This window comes from Nymphalis io, chromosome 21 (genome assembly GCF_905147045.1).
Source record: "Nymphalis io chromosome 21, ilAglIoxx1.1, whole genome shotgun sequence".
Lineage (NCBI taxonomy): Eukaryota > Metazoa > Arthropoda > Insecta > Lepidoptera > Nymphalidae > Nymphalis > Nymphalis io.
In genome coordinates, this window is record NC_065908.1 from 2,866,021 (window position 1) to 2,887,632 (window position 21,612).

The 21,612-nt window shown below is 30.3% G+C and overlaps 2 protein-coding genes and 1 long non-coding RNA gene across 4 annotated transcripts in view; 2 read left to right on the plus strand and 1 right to left on the minus strand.

Moving 5' to 3' along the window:
* The first annotated feature begins 4,221 nt into the window (after nt 1-4,221).
* LOC126776949 (uncharacterized) lies at nt 4,222-9,496 on the plus strand. The gene is made up of 3 exons (XR_007669996.1): nt 4,222-4,306; nt 6,922-7,220; nt 9,330-9,496. It is a non-coding gene; the product is annotated as an uncharacterized LOC126776949 (long non-coding RNA).
* Nucleotides 9,497-11,908: 2,412 nt separating this feature from the next.
* Nucleotides 11,909-21,612, plus strand: part of LOC126776864 (carbonic anhydrase-related protein 10) — a 63,491-nt gene continuing 53,787 nt past the window's right edge. For both annotated transcript variants that reach the window (XM_050499706.1, XM_050499708.1), the window contains exon 1: nt 11,909-12,106. The gene's annotated coding sequence lies outside the window, so the exon portion shown is untranslated. The remainder of the gene's footprint in view (nt 12,107-21,612) is intronic.
* On the minus strand, nt 13,108-15,484 carry LOC126776667 (fibrohexamerin-like; the record flags this gene model as incomplete). Its single annotated transcript, XM_050499288.1, has 4 exons — nt 13,108-13,250; nt 13,496-13,621; nt 14,478-14,617; nt 15,249-15,484. Coding segments are annotated over 4 exons (645 nt in total), but the record flags the coding sequence as incomplete, so codon positions are not given.

Consider the following 21,612-nt stretch of genomic DNA (forward strand, 5'->3'; position numbering starts at 1 on the left):
TCCAAAGTGCCCTTATGAGCCTGTTTGAGTAAAGATTTCTTTGATTTGGTTGAATAATAATGGTGATAGGTAACTGCTTCACACATGTTAAACTCAAAGCTACGACCAACGGGTATATAATTAAGACTAACCTAATATATAATTAAGTTAAGTTGATTATAAATTTTGTTACAATGTTATTTAATTTCGTGATATGATTTTTACAACTACCAACATTAAAATTATTTGACTGATTTTACAATGAACGATCATAATTATTGTTGAACTCGATCAGGGTGGTTATTCTGCCTGTTTAATAAATATTCCTGGCTCACCTTCTGTTTCACACGGTATATCAATTGTTTGCTCTTATTGCTATAAATTGAAATCGCTGTACACTAAATCACAAGTGTGTGCGTGTGCATGTACGTACGTACTTGCACCAATTGAATTTAGATAACGTTTAATTTATTACCTCATCTTATAAATCGCTCTTTGTAAACCTTAAAAGATATGAGATAATACCGAAATTATTTACTCGATGATGACAGAAATCATTCATATAAATAATATAAAATAACTTAATTTTATTTTTTAATTTTATACGTTTATTTACATAAGTATTTACAAATTAACTGCAAGTAGTGTATATAAAAAAATATTACATCTTACAATAATTAAAATATGAAAATGAAAGCTATAACTTGATAACTTGAAATGTATGCTTTAAATAAATCAATTTAAGAGTAAATAAAAACAAGAGAAAACAATGAAATGAATTGATAAGACAAGAGAGCGCGTCTAAGTTGGCAGTAATTTATGGAGCCGCTATTGATACGATTCGATTGGATGAACTTGTTCAAAATAGCTTAAACAATAAAATTACTCCAAATTCAGAATCTATGTAAACAGGCAAATGCCTCCTACACTGAAGAAGGATGCGTGTGGCATGTATATATCTCCGACACATGCACGTTTTCGGGAATTTTAAACAAAAATTAAGCACATAAAAACTAAGTCTTACTTGCCCTGGTTTGAACCCGTGAACAGTGAAGATCCACGTGATCTAGCTATAGGGCCATTACGAACTTTATTGGGAGCTATTTGCATAATTTCTAGATTTGATTCCCTCCCTACATTAACTTTACAAATGAACTCCATATTGTTTGACAACATATATATTGTTCTTCGTTAAATGCACTAAATACGTGGTAATTACAATCTGATTGTATATCTTTAGATGGTACCATTAGTACATTATAAGTGCACCATTATAATACGTATAGTAAGTCTCCTTTTCAACGCTCGTTAACGTTATACATATAATATAATTTGCTTCAGAGATATACAGCGTTTCTTAAAAGATACACCAGCATATCTTGGCCTGTTTCCTTCATGTAACCCGCATCTTCTAACATGGATCTTTTGCATCTTGAAGGATCTTTACATATGGTAACATTATAAATAATGATGGCGTGCCATTTCGGGGACAATTCGTCATGTCGTAAACGGTACGCTCATTATTTGTACGGTCAATGTTATGTTAGAGCACTATTAGTTGTATAATATTTATATATTTTTAATGACTATGTTCATCAATTAGTTTTTTACCTCATGTTTATCGATGGAGGTTTATCTAATATATAAAAATCTCGTGTCACGGTGTTTGTGATCGAACTCCTTCGGAACGGCTCGACTAATTTTTATGAAATTTGTTATGTATATTTGGGAGGTACGAGAATAGGTCGTAAGGTATATTTCATACCGCTAGCTGATGAGCGTGTCCCTATCCAGATTTTTTTTCTATTTTTTAGTTATTTTTTTATTTGTCTTTTATTTTAAATTAGCATCAAAAAATACATATAACCCTAAATTTTCACCCTCCTAACTCATCATCCCTTTTGTTATCACGATTTTAGTATTTTTATATGAACAATATCAAAATAATTACTTATAGTGAACCTCATCGAACTTTCGTCTACGTCATTCACGAGAAGCGGCGCGTCATTTTGACATTTAAAAATTTGCAAAATATTTAACGATTTATTTAATTAATAAGAAATATTAACGTGTTTTATGATATTGAAAAAGTTGGTAAAATACTAAAAGATCAAATACATTATCGGTATACCGTTTTTATCAGTAAATATCTATTATATATATGGTCTATTTGTATGTGTGTGTTACAGTGAAAAATGCCAGCAAGACGCAAGTGGGCCCATTTGGACCGATTAATGGTCAAAATAATAAAGCATCAAGCATGCGTAATAATAGAGCAGAAAGAACAGACATTAAAATTCTCGAACAAGAAGAAAATTTATGGTGATGGCCAACGATGCGACAGCGAAATAGCCAGCGCAAAGATTATATTCCATTCGTATGTTATGTTTATCCCATATACTACCACAAAACAGCAATATTTAGTATTGTTGTGTTCCGGCTTAAAGGGCGATGGACATGCCAGTGTAACTGCACAAGGGACACGGTTGGTGGCGCATTCGCGATGTAAGGAACTGTTAACATTTTTATAGTGCCAATGTATATGGGCGGTGATGACTATTTACCCATATTATAAAGAAAAGAAATAACGGACCATCTTTTTCAAAAGTTCTGTCTCATAATATGGGACGAATGTACGATGAGCCACCACTCACACACAAAATCCGTAGACTAGTATAACATAAGAAAACAATAATAAATAAACGCATGAAAAAATTTCGACGAGTGGTGCTTTATGCACATACACATACGTGGTGGTAGGGCTTTGTGCAAGCTCGTCTGGGTAGGTACCACCCACTCATCAGATATTCTACCGCAAAACAGCAATACTTGATATTGTTGTGTTCCGGTTTGAAGGGTGAGTGAGCCAGTGTAATTACAGGCACAAGGGACATAAAATCTTAGTTCCCAAGGTTGGTGGCGCATTGGATATGTAAGCGATGGTTGACATTTCTTACAATGCCAATGTCTAAGGGCGTTGGTGACCACTTACCATCAGGTGGCCCATATGCTCGTCCGCCTTCCTATTCTATAAAAAAAAAAAAAAAAAAAAAAAAAAAAAAAAAAAAAAAACGTATAATGGCAATCAATAAGTCGCAAGGTCAAATGATGTCCGTTTGTGGCTTAGATTTGGGCACATCATGTTTATCACACGGACAAGTATACGTGGCATGTTCTCGGGTGGGCAAACCATCGAGCTTATTAGTGTTGGCTAAAGACGGACTGATAAAAAATATCGTACACTCAATTGCTCTTCGAAATTAATTAACTGCTTTAGGATAAAAATATATTTTCACTGTACATTTAACTTTTAATCAAACAGTGAATATGTCCATGACATTAATGAAATACATTGAATTGAGAAAATGAAAGGTTGGAGTTTTTTGTTTTTGTCATCTACAGCGCTCCTTTCCTTTTTCTGTCATAGATCCCATCCCCACGCACTTACCATACATTTGTTACGTTTTATTTTAAAACCAAAATATTCAGTAGATATAATTTATATGGCAGAACAACGTTTGTCGGGTCAGCTAGTATGTTTATAATATTAATTAGTAATAGCTAACTAATAATATCACATTAATGTCTTGTCTTTACTCTTGAGGACAAGTTAGGTTATTCTACCACGCTTCTAGAATGTAAGTTGGTGGATAAATAAGTTGCAGATGGGTCGGAAATAAGACGTGCTCCTCATGTTTTCTTTTACTGCTGATTCCAAAATCGATTATAATAAATACAAATTTTTAAGTACATGAAAAGCGCTACTGCGCTTGTCCTGGTTACATATACGACGCTATCGATAATAATATTGTTCAATTAGGTGTTTGAACTCGGCGTGTTTGTCTTCGAATTCATTACGCCTTTTTATATACTATAAGGCAAATAAATAATTGTTACGTTTGGTGGGTAGAATGAAAATGAAAGCAATATTCATTTTCTACGTTTATTCACTACATATTATACAAAGCAAATGAACTATTACATATAATAGAAATTTAATTAACTCTTTAAAGCATATATGTTAGAAATAATCAATTTACGACTTCACTTATTTTATTAGAATAGCAACACCATACAACGTGATTGAAGTCTTATGGGTGGTAGATTGTCAGACGTCAAGTTGCGTAAATATAAGACGGGTGCCTATTTTATTGTGCAGCCGACTAATGGAAGTATAGAAATATGGTGGTGTATCTGTCAGTAGTGTATGTGATCGTTTGGCGACACACTTGGTCTCTTGCTCTCGGCACAGCGCCAGCGCCGGACGTGCGCACTGACTGATTCAATAAAATCAATAAGGTGGACAATAATGGCGGCCATTTAGATGGTAATCCATTTGATATATGTCACAAATGTCACATTATTCATTTGTTTTAAATTTAACAACAGAGGCAGTTAAAATGCTTTCGTGAATTACTTATAATGAAATATATGAATAAGTTATATACATAGAAAGATTTAGCTTTTGTTCACACGTCACAACAAACTTAAAATCTTTGGATTTATTAAAAATATACTCGTGAAATTGTCCTCGTAAACTAAAACAGAAATTCAGCAATTCTTGGGCTCCAAGAACATTTAAATTACGCAAATGTGAATAAATAAAAAATGTCTAAGCAAGAATTATAGGCACTAAAATTTTGTACTTTTTTTACAAGTAATGTGCTTCTAGCTATGTTTGTAATTTTTATAGATAAGTCATATTTTATATATTCTAATAGTCTGGAAGATGTAGATGAGATATATACGATAAAGTTGTAGTATACATTTATATTTGTGTAAGCAAATATTCGAAAATTTTGTTTTTTCTAACTATCAAGACAGCCAAAACTACAGAGTCCAGAAAACTGAAATTTAGAACGAAACTTAATTTTATAATATGAGAATCTGGAACTTAAGGGTGATAAATGTTAGGAGTAACTTTTGTATAAATTTTATTTGTACAAAGTCGGTACGGGGTGTTAAAATAATATATATGTACAAATCCATTGTCATGATAATTAGATGACAATCAAAGCTACTCAACATTCGACTCGAGCAAAAATTATGTAAATACTCACAATACCTCGTTTACGTCAATATATTTAGCATTTGGAATGGAGTTGTAACGAAATAAATGGTTTACGCGGCACGTCCATCCGCTTTGCTCTCCACTCACGAACTGATTTGAATTTAGAATTCGTTTCTTTGCCTTTGCAAACATCATTACATATAAATATACATTCTATAAATAATAATAAATGCTTCAAATATTTATTATAATTTCAAGGGTTCCTTGATCCAAATTGATTCAATTTTGAAAACATTCTTAAAAAAGTATAAATCAATATTGTTTATAAACTCGGAAAGTCCTTGTTTGCTTACAAATGCAAAGCGGATTAAGTCGTGGCAAGGCTAATGCCGTGACTGCCTTTATAAAATTAAAGCAAAAAATCAAATCAATTTAAATACAATTTTCAACTCTAAACCGTTGATTTTAGAGTCAATAGTAGAATAACAAAGTTCTGAATGATAAGCTTAAACAGACGGAATTATTGGTGCATATTCTTGTTGTTATTTTGTTGTTTAGAGCTTTTATCTACTTATAGAATGAACAGTTCTTGATCTCGCTAATGTATTGAAATATGAGTGTTTTGTGCTAACAAGTGGTTTTATTCATATAAAATTTCACGAAGAATATCAAAATTTTATTTTTTTTCAACACATTTAAATTAAATAATAAGCGTCGATTAGCTAATAATATTGGAAAAAAATCCGCTTAAAATAAGCCTACAAACATTTACGTCAAATCTTGGAGTAAGCTCCAAATTAGTATTTTGAAAATCTAAATTGTAATGGATGAACACAGGCTTTCGTTTTTAATTATCAACTTTGTCTCGGCGGAATATAGTCTTAGGATGTTAATGCAGATTGTGTCGGTTGAAAATCTGCCATCTTTGTATCACCACGCACTGAGACTAAGGCAGTGTGGTATACGAGCAGCTTAATTTTTTTCTTTTGTTTTATTTATAGTGTGTGAATTAGGTATTAGCTATTGTGAATATTGAATTTAATATTGCTTGGCAAAAAAGGTTAAATATACTTGTAGTTATTTTTGTCAATTTTATTAAAAATAATTAAATTGTGAAAAAGGGGTTAAAAGGGGTTGAATGGTAAGTGAACACAAGAAATATAACATCATTCCAAAGAATGGCGCATTGGCGATGTAAGGGTTGGTAAATATTTCTTACAGTGCCTATGTTGATGGGTAGTAGTGACCATTTACCATAATTTTTAAATTAAAAAAAAACATTTTTGACATTATTTTCTTTTTGTTACGCTTCATTAATTCTGGATTGAATTCTAAGTGTAAGAAATGATCAATATGTATATGTCATAGTGCCATTGTCTATTAGCAAAAACGACTTCTCATCTGGCTTCCTAAAATATATTAAAAGAACAATTACGTAATAAAAAATACTAACAAAGATATACTGCTTGAAAATGATACTCTCAATTGCAAATTGAGTAAAAAAAATCGATAAATATGAAACTTCGAATTCAAAAGTATAAAATATATAAGAACATTGAAATTATTATTTACAAAATAATCATGTTAAATAAAAGCTGAGCTATCATCGATTTGAAACGTGAATTCTACCGAAAGTACAGCCAATTAATTCAGTGGTTAGTACTTCATGCAACAGCTTTGATAATTATTTGTAAATAATTAATTAGTATTTCCATTTATAAAAGTCGGTGATGATGATTATGTCACATAATTTTTTATTTTTCTTTACCAAATCTATTTTTTAACATCAACTAAAAATTTAGTAAACCAAAAATTTATAAAAGTAGACTGTTGTATGTAAAATTAACAATATATTAGAGTATCTGATAGGTTTTGTATTTATACATAAATATTATGTTTAGTCATCCTAAAGCAACAAAAAATTCTTTCAGGTCCAATTTTTGCCAGCATGGATTTCACCAGAAATAGCCACTTAGGGTCCGGTGGGCTATGTGATGCCATAAGGCAATTCGACACGATAGGAAATAGATCAATAACAGTATAATCGAATTTACGTTCTTTTTGAGGCCTTACCTCGGCCACACAGATATTGTGCAGCTGTTGAATTTCTGGGCAAAAAAATAACGTTTAATTTCATTAGCACGATCCAGTATTCGAAACTGGGACCTCGTGATGCTCCTGATGATCAAGGGCACAAGGTGGTAACTATGAAGATCAACGAAAAAGGAAGGTAAGTATAGAAATAATATGGATGGAATTCGAGATAGAAGGAAAATATAAGATAAATTGCCCTAAATCTCACCACGAACGATAACTTGAAAATAACTTTTCAGAGTTCCTTTACAATTTTAAGGTTCTGTCGTTAACGCACAAAATCCTGTCTGTTTCTTAAATTAAACTTCAACTTCTATTCTACATTTTTTATTTTTTCCTTTTTCTAAAATCACGCTGAGGTTATTTTTTATTTAACATTATTTTATTTTATTTTTATTAACGACATTGTGAAAGTCTATTAAACCATTTAAATTCATGATATTTATAGGAGCCCTTCTGTCCTACCTTTCTATGAACTCTGAACTTATCAATTTTTATTACGTTACACGAATACAAAGTGAAGAGTTTAATAGTTGTGATTTAATAAAATCCCCCTAGTAAGTCCTATATTACTGTCAAAATTTTAATATACATAAATAATAATACTATATTTTTATTATATGGCATTATAATATTTTTAAATACTTGTTTTAAACATTGTTATAATTTTAAGTAGGAGATTATCATGTCATTTCGACCAATTTTGGCCACAGGGGCCATTCTCGAGCCCATATCGGGGGCATTTTACGAGCGCGCCTAAAGCTAACAAAACTTTTAGACGGGCCGGTTGGCGTAGTTGGTAGATAAGATTGCCTTTCACGCCGAAGCGTTGTGTGTTCGATTGCCACCCATGACACATGCCAGACATGACATTTGTGTGCATGAACTTGTCTGTTTGTTATGATTCTGGGTGTAATTATCTATATAAGTATGTATTTACTAAAGAAAAGTACTACAATATATAGTATATCAGTTGTCTGGTTCCATAGTACAAGCTCTGCTTAGTTTGGGATCAGGTGACCATGTGTGAATGATATCCCAGGATATTATTATTGTTAACTTCAGATTTTACCCGCACGCCAGTGGGACATACTTTTTCTCCTGCATTCAATATGATAATTAATACAAAGTGCTGTCAATATTTTTTCCATAGTCCTCTTGTCTCAACATCGCCACAGCGACTGATTAAGGAAATATATATATATATAAAGTTGACATGTGGCAGAAAATGTAGCAAGGGCCAATATTATCTAAATATTTAGATATATAATTAAATATCCAATGTGTATCTCAATAACCATTACAAGTGTAAATCCGAAAAATGTGAACGTAAAAGGACATTTCATGATTATTATTTTTTTATCGAGAAAATTATATGCTTGATTGTGTTTTTGATATAAAATTTAATGTAGTTTACATGGAATATATAATTTTTGCTTTGAACTGGATTTAACAATACAAAATAAAATAAAAGATTAACAATTTTATGTGCCTAATCTTAATAATTTCATTAATTTATTTGTATGTAGATAGAGATTTCTGAACACTATAAACTTTTCCATCCGTTAGTGACAAGTAAGGCATATTTTATGATTTCAATCTATGTACAAGTGAAAAGTAGAATAAGCTTCTTATTTGATTAAAATTCTACGAGACACTATCTCGAAGTTGATTCCTAACTCTCTCGGTTCTTTCCTAGTTTTTATTAAGTTACAGTGAAACAAACTAGTGGGGAATTTTTCAAAGTTCTCGCGTCCGTGGGCGACGTCGCTTCCACCTTTAGAAAAGTTTCACCAATTCAATTAGCAGGAAACTTGGTCATACCATCGAAGTAAATTAGTTCGTTTTATTTAAAACATGTTGTTTTGAAAATGATTTTTGTTTAAAATTCAAATATTATTTTCTATTAAGAAAGTTTGTTTAATATTTATTCATAAGAAAATAATCATTGCAGTTTTATTCGTGCGGTTATATTTGGAAATGTAACGCAACATTTAAACATAATATAAAGTTAACAAACAAGCCAGACTGATACTTTACAATAAGGCTATTTATATATAAGACAATATTTTTTTCACTTTATCATATTGTATATGTTTGATACCAATGATCATATTTTATATAAATATATGTATGTAATTTGTTCTTTTTAGTGTTAATGATCAAATTTCAAAAGGAAATTGCTATTTAAAACTAATTCTAAATCCCAGGTCAGTATTAACGCTATTTTTATTTCCTTTCACAGTTTCCTCGGGACGCGATGAATACATCAAACGCGCTGAAGCCTTAATCGCTGCAAAACCACTGTTCCCGGGAGATCTCGGATATACCTTTGATATTCTACGAACTCAAACTCAAATTACCGAGAAAATGTGAAAAGAAATTCCTTTTGAATTTTAGATATTTTAAATATTCACATTGTATGATTTTATACGTATTAAGTAACACAAAATAAGTTTCCTAAAAAAAACTGTAACAAATAAATTTAATGAAATAATCTAAAAAAGTTAATTCGGAAAGATATTAGGAGAGTGGTAATAAAACTTATAAAGTTTAACTATATATTTATACATAAGTCGTTACTAACTTGACAACACATTAGCCATTTGAAACAGCCACACGTGCTTAAAAGAAAACTCTGTCCCACGCTGGGCGCCAAAATATCCGTGAGGCACAAATTGACAGCGCCACCTCGCGTAGAGCGCGCGAATTGTGCAACTGAGTGGTAGTCCGTGACTGTATTCAGTGATGAGTGAACGTGTGCGCTTGCAACGAAATACATTGTAAATTCGTTGCGAGTACTCTTTTCTGAGACGCTAAATCTATTTCGATGCTTTATTCTCTAAAAAAGCTTAGATATGGCGAAACATATTTTCTTTTTTATTAAGCGACCGTTCACCATTTACAAAGTACCTACTCTTATTACCATCTTAGTTTAGAGTATCCATACTGCTCTCAAAAGGTCACGTATTAAAATTATATTTAATTTATTGGTTAACTTCTATCTTTGACCAAAATTCTTAATACACTCCATCGGCCTATATATATAGTAACAAATTATTTAATCAATATCATAGATCTAATAAGGATTTTAAGTAATGACATTAAAATTCATAAAAAAATATTATTATTTTGTAATTAAAGAAAAAAAACGCTTCAAGTTTAGCTATATATTAGTTCTTAATTACTCAATTTAATTTTCTTACGCTTATTTATTTAAAAAAAAAAAAGGTTTGTGTGTAATAAATATTAATCGCAGATCGTTTTTTTTTTAAATTGGCTAAAAAGGTTTGTTGACTAGCAATTTATTTACTAATAATATAGTGTAATCTGGAATTTTTTTAATATAATTGTAACTATTGAATGGTGTATTTTTTCAGTACTCGTATTTTTTTCATAGTTTTAGAGAATTACGTAAGATATAAAAAAATAGATAGATAAAATATGTTGAGTAATTAAATTGTAGGCTAGAGTACAAGTATTGGCATCTTATGTTTATATTTTATATATTATAAATACGTTATAAAAATCACTTAAGATAAATCTTATAGCTCTTAAACTTGTTATTAATTTAATTGCTTTGCATCGAGTGGAAACTTATTATAGTTGTCATAAATACAATTTTATTTTGCAATATACTTGCGTATTAATTGGAATTATTACAGCAACGGAGAATAAAGTTTGTATTATTCAAAAATTGAATTTCGAATACATGTGATATTATAAATCTAAATTAAAGTACACAAAATCATCATTTAAGTTTTAAATCAAGTCGACAGGCTGACGCAAAGTGTATCCGTGGTTTATATGATTACATAATATATTTTCCATACACAATCGAATGGTTTATTTCTTTGACTGAATACACAGATCTTATTCTTAAGATTCTACCCACGCATGCGCAGACCAAGCCACGCCTTTATCCGAGGGAGATGACGATTCATCTCTTATTTCTTCTCAAATTTGATTTATTTTACATTTATTTCTTATTATATCTAATAATGAAATATTCATTCAGTCGAAAAATACAATTGCTGGAAAAGGTTTCTGACGTTTTTATTATATGGATTTTAAACTTCAAAAACTTACATTGTCTTATGTGATTTAAAGAGACAAGCTCATTTTGTTTAAGCAATATATTATTTAATTATTATTATCATGTTTAAGTAAAAGTTTTTTTAATTATTTTAATAACATATCTTGACGATGATCCTATTTATAAATATATATTAAGCCATATTTTCATAAAATACATTTTAGAAACTAAATAACTTTTGAAATAATATAATATAACCATAAACCTATGGAATATTATCAGTAATTTTAAAAGGCAAACTGTTATAATAATCGCCTGTATTGCATACTTATCTCGAACGCCACATGCATAGTTGAAAATGTTCAACATAATTAAATTAGCCAACAAGAGGCTTCTCTATACACTGAACCTCTACTAATTAATTATCTCGGGAACCATGGCTCTTTTATAACTTATAATATTATTTTTTTTAATTTTTTGATACATCAATTCATTACACAAGAGCTAAATCTCTATTTTAATTAAAGATACTCCCCGCAAACCCGCCCCTGGAGCCTTAGCTCACTGAGACGTGGTTGGCTTATTTTTTTTCGACACACTCATTCCCGCCTCTGCGGCCCTCCCAAACAAACAGTCGAGTACTTTAAAAACAAATTTTCAATTGCATAAAATTAAACTCTGGTACAATAAGTTAAGGTTAAATTGACATTGCAAGCGATTGTCGCATGTGTCATTTTGGATGTGAAAATTATGAGTACATTTCATGAAAGCTGGGACAGAATGTCGTGAAATTCAGTCAGTTGACCGCGAGGCTTCGCGAGAGTGGACGTGTTTAAAGAACAGTATTAGCGCGCTTCCAATATCCGCGTAAAACTTTTCGCTTATTAAAAGTTAACGTGAAAAGTTATATACGTTAAATATATTTTAAATTAGTGTATAGGAGGTTGGAAGCGGACGAAAATTGTATACCCGAAAATAACAAGCAGGTAAGTTATTAATTCATTAGTTATTTAGTTTGAAAAACTTAAATATATTTAAGGGAGTCAAATAGCAGCAATATTATCAATTTTATCTATCAAGGCTATCCTGTCAAAAAACTTTTTAATTTTAAATCATTAATAGACATCATATAAAAATATATACGACGAGACGTATTTTATCACTGTTTCTATTTTTTTTAGTAAAATAATCGTCAACTGTTTTTTGATTTATTAATTTTGTTATCAATGCACCAAAAATGCTTCATATATATAAAATCATCATCTAAATTGTAATTTCATATAATTAAAAGATAATAATTGAGTATACCATTTATTATAAATCGCTGAGAAGTATTTAAACACCGTTTTGTTATAATTTTATTAAAAGTATATAAAATTAAATTGAGAAACATAAACTTAAGATCAAGTAGTTTTATTTCTGTACGATTTAAAAATAAATCCACATTGTACAGGAATATTATAAAATGAACTATAAATATTTTTTTTCATAAATTATTTGTTTTTAGCATTATTAGTTTATTAATGTACCGCATAATTTAATTAAAATAATCGTTAAATGTAATAACGTGTGGTTATGTAATATTTTAAAAACTTTCTATACTTTAATGATGTGTTTTTATTATAATTTTAAATAAAATGATATTAAATTTTATAAGCATCTTATACCTTATCTAAGATTGCCAATAGGAGACTAAAAAATTTTTTTCAAAGAAGTACAAATATGAATTATATTACGTAAGAAAACTTATGTAAGCTTTAAGAATATACAAAACTATTTTTATGGCCTTTTTCAAACTATATCATAATTTTATCTCTTTATATCTTTTTCTTAAAACTCTCCATGTAATTTGAATCCTACAATAATGAAATTAATTTAAAAAATAACCGTTATTTTTCACAGAAAGGATCGTAAAGTGATAAGGTTTATTGAGTGAAATATTTTTTTTTGCATTCACACTTTATTAAGAGACAAATTCATTAGGGTTTTACAACACTTTAAGACTAAAATCACAGAGGCTGTATTGTATGAAGGTGGAGGCGTAGTACGCGCTTTCAGTTAGTTGTGTCTCTAGCACATCTGTTAAGACGTCGGTTTGAATTAGAACCTTAGCTAGCTGAACCTGTGGATCTGAAAAAAAAAAATTACGAATCTTTTTTAATATAAAAAGTAACAGTCTGTAAGTGTCCCATTACTGAGCTAAGGAATCCTCTCCTTTTGAGGAGAATAATTTAATTTACTAATAAAATCCAAGTCATGTTTGTGTTTTCTTGAACTTGCAAAGCAGCATATCAGGAAAAGTGATCCGATATGTGCGATTCCGGTAGAGAGCGATATTACTTTTACATACTTAAATCCTTAATCTATTGGCTTACCTGGGCTCTCGAATGCGTTTCTTCCAATGCTAAAGGCTGGGATTTCATTGAGGTACGATGTGATTTCACTCTTTTGCAGCTGAAGGTCCTTCCTATTAGGAATAACAACTGTAGACACCACTGAACCTGGAATGATAGATTATGTTAAACAAAAGTTTTGGCAAGATTATCTTTCAGGATATCATAAAGACATTTCCAGCCAGTCTATAAAATCTGCGTAGTAATGGAGAGCTTTCAGGCGCGATACCAACAGCTTCGCCTTCTAAAAATCGGGTTTATAAAACTGCTAACTTCCTAATTCAATTGGTACTGGGAATTCCTTGACAGAAAAACTCTATAACTATTATTAAGAAAACTCAGGATTTTAACCCAATACATCGGAGTCTGCAGTCTTATTAATTAATTAAATACATTGAATATATATGTATATCACCTATCTAATTATTAAAATCTTACTTACTATCTAATTGTTAAAATTGCAATTAAAATTGTAAACAAAACAAATTTCGGCTTAGACAATTCACTTGTTTAAAATTAATCCATTACTATCATAAACAAGTGAAAATTCGTCAAAAATGCACATTTTTATATTTTCACAAGATATTTTCCATCAATACTGAGTATAAGATATTTTATAAACAGGATAGAATAAAAAAAAATAACGACCTTACTAATAAACGACGTTTGACGGGTTATCAGTTAAACGATACGGTTTCTTCTTTCGAATGTCAAATCAATAATGATAGAAAGAGCAAAATCACTTAACAAAACAGCTGCTAAGCAACGTTTATAAGTGAAACTATCAGTGATGAAGCTATTTAAAAACTATGTTTATAATACTAAAAGTTAACTCGATTGTCGCCTTATTTGTATTATAAGCCCCATCTCTTTTTTTCATGCTGGACATAACTGGGACAAAACATATATAGCCAATGTAACCTATTAACCTTGTTTTGATGTAATAGAAAAGAAAAACAATTACGGTAATTAATGTAGACATAGTCCACGTTGACAATGGGCTCTCTTGCGCGTCGATGGTACCGGAAGTAAACGTCTCTCGCATAGAAAGTTAAGTTACGGAACTCGATAGCCAGAACCAATTTATCAGATTCTCTGTTGATGCTGAAAAAGATAACACGATTGACGTAATTAATATTGTTGGTTGAAAACATTTTATGAGACTAAAATAACTAAATAATCATTTATGTGTACGCATATAATGAAATAATTATAATTTATAATTTAGTTTTCGTCTTATTTGTTTAAGAGATAAGGCCGCCTTTGCACGTGTGTGTAATCTGATATTTAATTTTAGCATAAGTTATTTGAATTGTATCAGTGATTTTGCACACAATTCAACATAATATTTCTTTAGTATGATTAGTTAACATTAATCAATTTACACTTACACATAAGACGAACTAATATTTTAAATTATTTCTCTAAATTTGGTATAATTTTAATTCATTTTTCACTTGTCGAGAACGTATTTTAATTTGAACAAAATATATTTAAATAGTTTTATTAAAATTTTCAAATATATTTTGAAAAGATAAATGAAAACATTTGATATTCATTAATACGTAAATATATTCTTATATTATGAAAATATATTAAACTTATATTATGTACACGTAAGCGACATTGTAATACCTAGAAGGTTCAGATAGATAAGAAGTATTCAATAAAGAAAAACAACTAAAATTACTCCCTGATTTGCTTGTTACATAAGTTAAAATTTTCTAGAACTTACTAGAATTCCTCGATCCTTCCATTAAGGCCACTGTATAGGACATCATCTGCTGTCATTGTGAGGTTAAGTCTTGGGAGAAACGTCGTGGACTGAGCTCTGTACATTGGGTCAGGTACTGGGCCTTGGGATTCCTTGCATTGGGAGTTCTCAGCGAAGTATTTTCTGATACAGTATGTGTCGAAGACTTGACAAGGCCGCTCGATGTTTCTATCCTCACCTGAGAGAATATCAGTTTGTCAATGCGTACATAAATAGTATAAAATAACTATTTATTAATACAATAAAGTCATGTTGCTAACTTCTATCAAATCTAGATTAGATTAAATAAAATGTTTTAAAAGTAGTTTACGATGAAGCGATTTTAAGTCCACAGATTAGGGAACTTATATTTTTACTGACTAAATATTACTTACCATAATTATTGTTGTTGTTGTTATTGTAATAATTATTGTTGTTGTTGCCATTTCTATTATAATTATTGTTATTGTTACCATTTCTATTATAATAATTGTTGTTGTAGCCATTTCTATTATAATAATTGTTGTTGTTGCCATTTCTATTATAATTATTATTGTTGTAGTTGCCATTTTTATTAAAATAATAATTGTTGTTATTGTCGTAGTTATTGAATCCTTTACCGTATGAATAATCTGCATAAAATAAATTATTTAAATTAACCAAATAATTATATGAATTTTTATTAAAAAATGGATTTTATATTTGATAAATCTATATATGTACTTACAGGTTTGACCATTGCCGTATAAATAATTAAGAATATCTGCAATATCTGTAACAAAGACGAAATATTTTTTAATATATGATAAAAATATAAAAACATTTCAATAATATATTAGGTTTATACTCACTACTCTGTCCAATGTTACCAACATTACCAATATTACCCGAAGGTCCTAATAGTCCCCCAATATCTGTAACCATATTATTTAAATATTCAGATTAAATTAATTCTAAAAAATAATAATAACCTCGTCATAAAATCTTAAGGAAAATCTTTAGGAAAAAAGTCAACGAGAGATAATCGTGCGGACTATATGAGTATTTTTAAAATTAGAATGAGGATTGAGTTATATAGTCATATAGCTCAATTTCCCTGAAAATTCCTATAAGAATATACAAATGTAAGGAAGCCCTATGACATCAAGAGCCAAGATGGTCCAGTGGTTAGAAAGCGTGAATCTTAACCAACGATTGCAGGTTTACACCCAGGCAAGCACAGCTGAATTTTCATGTGATTAATTTGTATTTACAGTTCGTCTCGTGCTCAGCGTTGAAGGAAATCTACCACATGTGTATCCAACCAACCCGCATTAGAGCAGCTTGGTGAATAAACTCTAAGCTTTGCTAAGCCCAACAGTGGGAGATTTACAGACTATTATATTGTACTTTTGCAAGTTCTATTTAACATTTGAGTGAAATTTAATTTCGATCGGTTGAGAGGTTTACTTTTATTAACAACAAAAGTACCGACAAGTAAGTTTGTTACAATAAATGCTTCAGTCGGTTTGTTTATTTGTTACGCTTTTATATCTGAAATTTTGCATACCCCTTTTTAAGGGTTATAGAAAAAGCAGCGCGATTCAAAGAAGATTTTAGAATATAATGTTATTATGTAAGTATTCGCAAGTATTCGCAGTTTAAAGGAAATTAATAAATTAAAAAAAAATGACTCACTGCTTTGTCCGATGTTAGCAATGTTGCCAATGCCTTGGAGTCCATTTATATCTGCAGATATGTGTGGTTGTGTATCAGTCAAATATTATTTATTATTTACATTAAGAAATAAAGTAAGTAATAGAAATTACTCACTGCTTTGTCCGATGCTAGCAATGTTGCCAATAACACCACCAAGAAGGCCTTGTCCTTGTGACCCTCCAACGTCTAAAAAAATAATAATTTTACATTTTTTTATGAAATAGATAAGCAAATGTGCCACCTGATGATAAGTGGCCCAAACCACTTTTATTTATTATTTACATTAAGAAATATTGTAAATAATAAAAATTACTCACTGCTTTGTCCGATGTTACCAAGGTTACCAATAACACCACCAAGGAGGCCTTGTCCTTGTGACCCTCCAACGTCTAAAAAAAAAAATTTACATTTTTTAATGAAATATTTAAGCAAATGTGCCACCTGATGGTAAGTGGTCCAAACCACGCATAATCATTGGCATTGTGAAAAATGTTAACCATTTCTTAAATTGCCATGCGCCACCAACATTGGGAACTATGGTGTATGTCCCTTGTGCCTGTACTGACACTCGTTGTTACTAGGTATTGTAGTTTGGCGATATAATACAATTAATAGAATATATTTTAATTGAGTGCTCTTAAATGATGACTCCACTTCAATAAAGTGCTTTTAAAAATAAAATGAATCTACTTGGGATAGTCGTTTTTCTCCTATTTAAAAATAGAAAAGAATAATAATCTACCAAAGGCAATCAATTGGCAATTTATTCTCCTTTTTCCTTTGGTATAATGATATTAACCGGTTGGCGTGGTTGGTGGATGCTTGCCTTTCACGCCGAAGGTTGTGGGTTCGATTCCCACCCAGGACAGATATTTGTGTGCGTGAACATGTCTGTTTATCCTGAGTCTGGGTGTAATTATCAATATAAGTTTATATTTACAAAAGCAAAATAGTATATGTAGTATATCAGTTGTCTGGTTTCCATAGTGCAAGCTCTGTACAAGCTTAATTTGGGATCAGATGGCCGTGTGTGAAAAATGTCCCAGCATATTATTATTATTATTATTAACGTATCATATAAATTAAATACTAAATGAGCTAAAAAAATACTTACTGCTTTGCCCGATGCTACCAACGTTACCAACTGAGTTTGAATTTGACTGGCCCGTATTGACGTCTGAAACAATATCGTATTATTTAATATAGTAATAATAATTATATTATGTGAAAAGAACAATTGAAGATAATTCAGCTCACTTATAAAAGTTTTTTAACGGGTGATTAACTAGACAGTACTCTTTTCTTTTTTAGAGTGTCAATTCAATAATGATAGAAAGAGAGAAATCAGTGTTTAACTAAAAACCCACTAGGCAACGTTTATAGGTAAAGCCGTAAACAAACAAATATCAGATACTTCGTACGATTCTACATTATACTTCATAGTTTATGCCCTAATGACTATTATTTATTTATTTATATATTTTATTATTATATGAGCAATTATTGTATAATGTATAAAATTTCGTCTATTCTAACGATTTGGCTTAAACTTTGTATTTTGATTTGTCTGAAATTTTACTTTTTATGTTTAGCTATATGTGTATCTTTTGAAAAAAAAACATTTTCTTTAAAAAAAAAAAGAGCCTATTTAAGTTCAATCGCCCTGGTATTAACCTAGGCACTGGTCCAAATTTACAATTTTTATGTACATAAATGAAAATACTAACCCAAAATTAAATGTTAGATATTTTAAAAATGAATTATACTATTTTAGTTGTTTTGTTGTTGAAGTAATTACTGTGGCTTATACGAGCTTATTAAAAAAAAAACATGTTATTAGAACCTTTTTTCAAGATATTTAATTTCAGTCAGAGTAAATTAGAATTAAGAGTCTATTACAAATCAAAAAAATTCTAATAGATAATATCTAAATTAAATATACTTCAAAACACAAAGAATAATCTAGAAGATATTAGCGATTAAAGAAAATTGCAAAAATATACCTTATTTGATACAACATAAAGGTTTTTCTAAATAAAATTGTTAATAAGTCTTAGTTATTGCAAATAATATAAAGACTCATGTAATTACTACCCATTATCAATATTTAAGTGGGCGCATTTAATGGTTGGATTGCATTTTTAATCATCGGTATAATAAAATACAGAATCTAAATATCCATTGAAAGTAAAAAATGTTCTAGAAAGTAGGCAAAAAAACTAACCCTATATATAACATGCATAGAGTCGGTCGATTCCCATTTAAAACTAAATGTCGTATTAATGGATACTATAAATATAAAAGCTTAGAAGTTAGCGGATTAGTTAATTTCCTAGTTTAATTAGTATTGGAAAACGACGATGCAACAGTGCTTCTAGGAATCTCTTTGAATTATGCTAATTTTGTCATTAGATATGATTTGGGTTAGGAAACAAGAAATTATTATTTGAATCGGTTCGGTCGGCGGTTCGAAGTGAAAAATATCCAAAATATGAAATCCACAATAACGTTTTTTAGAGCAAAAGAATATATGAGTGTAGTTTTGATCCTTTTTAAAATCATTAATATATTGATTGAGTTACTTGTAAATAAAAATTATCGGTTTTTAGTAACATATAAAATTTACCAACGTTGGACTAAATTTAGCCCTCCTCTTAAGAACAAACTTTGAAGCTTATTCCAAAATTGAGCTTCAATGCTGGTTGGTAAATACACATGTGACAGAATTTTAACTGAGACATGCAGGTTTCTGCACGATGTTTTACTTTACCTAACACTTCTAGAAAAAAAATAGATCTCGGATAGAAAACCTTAAATGGAAATATATATTTCGATTTAATAACAAATATTTACTTACTAGCTTGAATTACAGAAGCGATGTTACCAATTCCGCCCTGTCCTTGAGCATCTGTTAAAATAATAATAAATTAATAACAATGTCCTCCATGACACTAATATCAAACACTGGCCATGTGTCGGGAGATATAATAGTGCACAATTGCCTAAAATCAGAAACATTCTTCTGAATACTCCATACTCTATCTCTCATTGGCCGACGGAACGGCAATTGGATACGACTTGAGAAAGATCAGACGCAAGACGAGCGCTTTGTCAGCATTTGATATAAAATTCAATAAAGTCCGTCTGAATAGATCACCTCATCACTTATTCTACCGCTAAATAGCATTACGTAGTTGTCGTGTTCCAGTTTGAAGGGTGAGTGAGCAAGTGTTACTATGGATACGTGGGTACATCTTAATTCCAAAGGTTTGTATCGCTTTGTCGATATAAGGAATGTTTAATATTACTTTTGTGCCAATTGCCATGGGTGGTAGTGTCACTTACAATCCAGAGGCACACTTGTCAATCTACCTAACGTATACAAACAAAAACTCCGGTTTTAGGGATGTGAATTCTTATAAGCTTGCTACTAGACCAACGTAGCGGTTAATTACATATTCCGATTGTAAAATATGCATTCAAAATAAATTTATTATATAATGTAAATATATATATCATATACTTACTGCTTTGAGCGATGTTGGCTACATTACCCACACTACCCTGGGATCCATTATCTGTAAAAAAATATTGTCTCATGTAATAAAAATCTATATTTACCGTTACATAAGATGAAAATATTATACAAAATCGTTTATCCTGACAAATGAACTCGCAACCAAATCTACATTCTAGAAAGTCAAATTTGCAACATAAGCTTATTTCATTTAGAATCCGCTAAGGAAGGTTTTTTTGCAAATTGTAACTTTAATTGGTGAAAGGGAGGAATAACTTTGTATGAATACCCATTCATACCCTTCGGAACGTACCCCTCGGAATAGGCAGCTATTACAAAGTAAAAAATATTTCATTAATACTTATTCACTTACCATTTTGGTCGTTATTGTTATTATTGTTGTTAATGTTGCTGTTACTGTTGCTGTTGCTGTTGCTGTTGCTGTTAATGTTGCTGTTACTGTTGCTGTTGCTGTTGCTGTTGTTGTTACTGTTGCTGTTATTGTTGCTATTACTGTTGTTGTCACTGTTGCTGTTACTGTTGCTGTTATTGTTGCTATTATTGTTGCTGTTACTGTTATTGTTGCTATTACTGTTGCTGTTACTGTTGCTGTTATTGTTACTGTTATTGTTACTGTTGCTGTTACTATTGCTGTTACTGTTGCTGTTATTATTTATGTTACGGTTACTGTTACTGTTGTTGTTACTGTTGTTGTTACTGTTGTTATTATTGTTGTAGTTACTATTGCTGTTACTGTTGTTGTCACTGTTGTTGTTATTGTTGTTATTACCGTTGTTATTATTGTTGTAGTTACTGTTGCTATTACTGTTGTTGTCACTGTTGTTGTTATTGTTGTTATTACCGTTGTTATTATTGTTGTAGTTACTGTTGTTGTTATTGTTATTGTTGTTATTATTGTTGTAGTTACTGTTGTCGTTACTGTTGTTGTCTCCCGAGTTTGAGCTACCACCAGAACCCGACGTGTCTACATCTGCAGATGGAATAATTAATGAATCAATCGAACTAACGTTATGAAATGAGATTTCATATTTTAAGAAAAATGTGAAACAAATATTTTTATTACGATAAACTGACGTCAACTTAAAAAAAAATTAAAAATTTGGAATTGTG